The following is a 4805-nucleotide window of genomic DNA, read 5'->3' on the forward strand; positions in this document are numbered from 1 at the left end:
TGCTAAAGAGGGACGCCTTGTAGCTTAATATTCCCTTATGCTGTTTTTATAGTGCTGAAGAGAGACACCTTGTAGCTAAAATAATATTCCCTTGTGCTGTTTATATAGTATAGTCATGGAGAGACGCCGTGTAGCTTAATATTCCCTTGTGCTGTTTATATAGTGCTGGAGAGACGCCTTTTAGCTTAATATTCCCTTGTGCTGTTTATATAGTGCTACAGAGAGACGCCTTGTGGCTCAATATTCCCTTGTGCTGTTAATATAGTGCTGCGAGACATCTTGTAGCTTAATATTCCCTGGTGCTGTTTATATAGTGCTGGAGAGACGCCTTGTGGCTTAATATTCCCTTGTGCTGTTTATATAGTGCTGAAGAGGGACGCCTTGTAGCTTAATATTCCCTGGTGCTGTTTATGTAGTGCTGGAGAGGAACGCATTGTAGCTTAATTCCATCTCTCATTTCTCTACCCCTTCCCTCTCACCTCTTCCACTCAACTTTTCAACTTTATTCTGTCACCCCTCCCACTCAGTTACCCCCTCTCACCCTTAGGGAGTCTGTAGTTATCTCTCCCTTCTCTCTCTTCCCTCTCCCCCATATCGCTTTATCCTCACGTCTGTTGACTCGCCTTCCATCATTCATTTCACACATCATACTCTCCCCTATCTCATCTTTGTTGTCACTCAGAAAACCACCCCTCTCACCCCACCACGCACCCAGCACCCGAAGGATGACTCACAGCATCACTCACACAGCCACTCACCCCACCACCACTCAGTCCACTACTCACCCCACTACCACTCACTCCATCACCTCATCCCACAACCACTTAGTTCACCAACCACCCCACACCCACTCACCAGACCACTCTATCGATCACTACTCGCACCACCACCTCTCGTCCACCACTCCCTCCGTCCCTAAGTGGCCGTCCTGCCGTCACATGCAATTGGCCTGGTGAGTGGTACTTGACTGGTCTGGAGAGTGTTCTCAAGGGAGCCTCTCCGTTTGATTCTGAGAGGTCATTTAGCATGGTCGTCGGCTTCAGTAAGTCTGTGTGTGTGTGTGTGTGTGTGTGTGTGTGTGTGTGTGTGTGTGTGTGTGTGTGTGTGTGTGTGTGTGTGTGTGTTTGTGTTTGTGTTTGTGTTTGTGTTTGTGTTTGTGAGTGTGTTTGTGTGTATTTGTGCATTTATTTGTGTGTTTATGTTGGTGTGGATGTGTGTGTGTGTGTGTGTGTGTGTGTGTGTGTGTGTGTGTGTGTGTGTGTGTGTGTGTGTTTGTGTGTATTTGTGTGTTTGTGCATTTGTTTGTGTTGGTGTGGATGTGTTTGTGTGTGTGTGTGTTTGTGTGTGTGTGTGTGTGTGTGTGTGTGTGTGTGTGTGTGTGTGTGTGTGTGTGTGTGTGTGTGTGTGTGTGTGTGTGTGTGTGTGTGTGTGTGTGTGTGTCAGAGTTAGACACATGTATTGCGTCTCCCTGTTTAGTAGAACATATTCACGATTTTGTGGTCTTTAAGTGGGTAGATCTTCCCTCCGACCACGCCCCCATCAGTATATCTATGAGCAATCCAGGGACGCATTTGGACAACGTTTTGGCCAGGGCTGAATTGCTGGGGGACCACGCAGTGCTGTATGGCAGTGCCGCGATGTATGGTGTGGCAAGGAAACCTGTGAGGTTTGCTACCATAGATAGGCAGAAGCTTGCTGTTAATATTGCATGTACGGATATTCCTAACGTGGGTAATGATATCAATGCCTTTGCTAAGAACGTGTCGACACACTATATGTGTGCGCTGAGAGCAGCAGGAGTACGGTTGTGGCGGGTGTAAGTCAGAGTGATACACACTTGAGTAGATGGGAGAGGCTGTTGGGTGATGCTGATGATGCTAGAGTGTGGAAAGCCATTAGCTGGAAAGGGGACTTCGAGATGTCCAGGTGTAATATGGCAAATCTCCCCATCGATGAGGATTTTAAGTTTCATTTTGAGCGTGTGCTGAACCCCAACCCCGCCCCACCGTCCCTGCACATCAGCACCGATGTGACGATACCGGTGCTGGATGGCCCCATCTCGCCCGCAGAGGTGGAATGTCAGGTTAAGAGAATGAAAGTGGACAAAGCTTGCGGGCCAGATGGGCTCACCCCTGGTGTCCTCACGATCTTCCCAGCCCAGTGGCTGTTAACCATTACCACATTATTTAACGCGGTCTTTATGTCTGGCATGTACCCTGTGTCGTTGGTGAGGGCTATGATTTTTACTGTTTTTAAGAGAGGAAGCAGATCTGATGTTAATAATTACAGAGGTATTAGCGTCATTAATTCTCTTGCTTGGGTCTGGTTAGTACTTGGATGGGTGACCGCTGGGAACTCCAGATGCTGTTGGCATAACGTTCTTCCTACGTGTCAAGTGGGGTTGGTGGAGGATTAGTGCCCCTCCCTGTAAAACAATTAACTCTGAGCCCTGGGCCACCCCGTTTGGGATACATGGCGTCTGGCAATGAATGAATGAATGAATTCTCTTGTTAAGTTATTTGATATGGTTCTTTGCAACAGACTAAATCTGTGGTTCCGCCCATTCCGTGAACAGGTGGGAGCCCACAGCAAGCGCGGGTGTATTGAGCACATCGTCGCATTACGTCTTCTCACGGACATGGAGCGCCGGAAAAAGTGTAAACTATTTATAACCTTTGTTGATTTTAGTAAAGTTTATGATCTGGTCCCTCGTAACACACTATTTATGGTTTTAAAGCTTATGGGTTGTGGGTTGGTAATGTTGGCTGCACTGGTGGCTATGTATAGTGTCACGGAGTCGGTGATAGGGGGAGCCGTCATGACTGCCACGCTTGGGGTCCGGCAGGGCTCACCCACGTCTTGCCTTCTCTTCATAGTGTTTATGAATGAGCTCATTAGGATGCTCAAGCAGGGGTGCGCGCCTGACGGGTTCCCGGGCTGGCTCCATACTCTAGTTTTAATGGATGATACAGTATTGTTATCCACGACCAGGGGGGGCATGATGAACAAACTTAGGATATTGCATACCTTTTGTAAAGATCATGGCATGATTATCAATGAATCAAAGACGAAGTTTTTTGTCATTAGCGGCACAGAGGAGGAGGCGGAGCCGTTGCGGGTGGATGGGCTAGTTATTGCCCCCTGCACTGCATACGTGTACTTGGGGTCGCCCTTCACCAGCGACGGATCTGCCTCGTCCGCGCTCAAGTTACATGCAAAGAGCAAATTACGTCACGTGCTCAAGTTCGTATCATTTGTTAGAAAGAACAATGACGTGCCTTTTGTGGTGAAGCGAAGGGTATTCGATGCGGTGTTGATGTCTTCGTTACTTTATGGCTGCGAGTCATGGGTGGGAGCCGACCTAAAACCTATCATTAAGCTTTATAATTGGGCCCTTAAGCAACTTTTGGGAGTGAGAAAGGCTACCCCGAATGATGTTTGTTATGCCGAGGTAGGATACCCTTCGTTACCCGACTTGGTTAGATTTAAGCAACATAAATTTTACTCCAAAATGGTATCAGAGAGATCCAGTCTGACAGACGATCCCTTGATTTTTGCCATTGATATTGCCACTAGAGGTAATACTGGGATGAGCAGGACGATTAGAGGGTTCATAGATACGAACGTGCCAGATATGAGTGCTCTCATGCAGAATGTGTATGCACGTATCACAGCGTCCAGTGGTTCAAGGTGTGCAGCGTACCGTAACTTGAACCCCAACTTTACGCTTCACAGTATATACAAGGACAGTCATACGGTGAACGATCGCTTTAGAATGGTTTTCACCCGTTTCCGTGTGTCGGGTCATAATTTGGGTATTGAGACTGGACGGTGGAATAGGCGGGGACGGGGTCGTTTACCACTGGAAGAGCGTCTGTGCGTATGTGGAGAGGTTCAGACAGAAAGGCACGTTGTGGAGAGTTGTCCTGTCACGAGCGATATTAGGCAAAATGCAGGCTTGACTTGCGTACAAGAGCTCTTCAATGGCAAGTACGCAAATGATGTTGCATGTAAAATTGTTTACGACATTCTTAAATTATACCCATAGAGCGTACGTATATTTGTTGGTTCCTGGCATGATGATGACCCACCATTTTCATTTTCTTCATTTCTTGTTCAAGTTAGTTTGTGGACGACAGAATGAATTTCCGTTTTAATAGTTCACATTTTATTTACTATATTATGTTGATATATATTTTTTCTTAATGTAAAGACAAATGTAACTGTGGTCAATAATCTATCTATCTATCTGTCTATCTATCTATCTGTGTGTGTGTGTCTGTGTGTGTGTTTATGTGTGTGCGTGTTTGTGTGTGTGTGTGTGTGTGTGTGTGTGTGTTTATGTGTGTGTTTGTGTGTGTGTGTGTTTGTATGCGTGTGCGTGTTTGTGTGCGTGTGTGTATGATTCTGTGTGTGTTTGTGTGTGTTTGTTTGTGTTTGTGTGTGTTTGTTTGTGTGTGTGTGTGTGTGTGTGTGTGTGTGTGTGTGTGTGTGTGTGTGTGTGTGTGTGTGTGTGTTTGTGTTTGTGTGTGTGTTGGTGAGATTGTGAGTTTGTGTGTGTTTGTGTGTCATTGTGTTTGTGTGTGTGTTTGTGTTTGTGTGTGTTTGTGTATTTGTGTGTGTGTGTGTGTGTGTGTGTGTGTGTGTGTGTGTGTGTGTGTGTGTGTGTGTGTGTGTGTTTGAGTGTGTGTGCGTTTGTGTGTGTGTGCGTTTGTGTGTTTGTGTGTGTGTTTGTATGTGAGCGTGCGCATGTATGGGCTCTTGTGACCAACCGTACGTGCGCCGCTTGCGCGTGTGTGTGTGCG

General features: G+C 46.6%; 1 protein-coding gene across 1 annotated transcript; it reads left to right on the forward strand.

Moving 5' to 3' along the window:
• The first annotated feature begins 1918 nt into the window (after nucleotides 1-1918).
• Nucleotides 1919-4048, forward strand: LOC145414016 (uncharacterized). Its single transcript, XM_080283584.1, has 2 exons — nucleotides 1919-2223; nucleotides 2542-4048. Exons 1-2 carry the CDS (start codon nucleotides 1919-1921, stop codon nucleotides 4046-4048), a joined length of 1812 nt encoding a protein of 603 aa, XP_080139710.1.
• The last annotated feature ends 757 nt before the right edge of the window (nucleotides 4049-4805 follow it).

This window comes from Coenobita brevimanus, chromosome 98 (genome assembly GCF_032717465.1).
Source record: "Coenobita brevimanus isolate Jiangsu-jjx chromosome 98, ASM3271746v2, whole genome shotgun sequence".
Taxonomy (NCBI): Eukaryota; Metazoa; Arthropoda; class Malacostraca; order Decapoda; family Coenobitidae; genus Coenobita; species Coenobita brevimanus.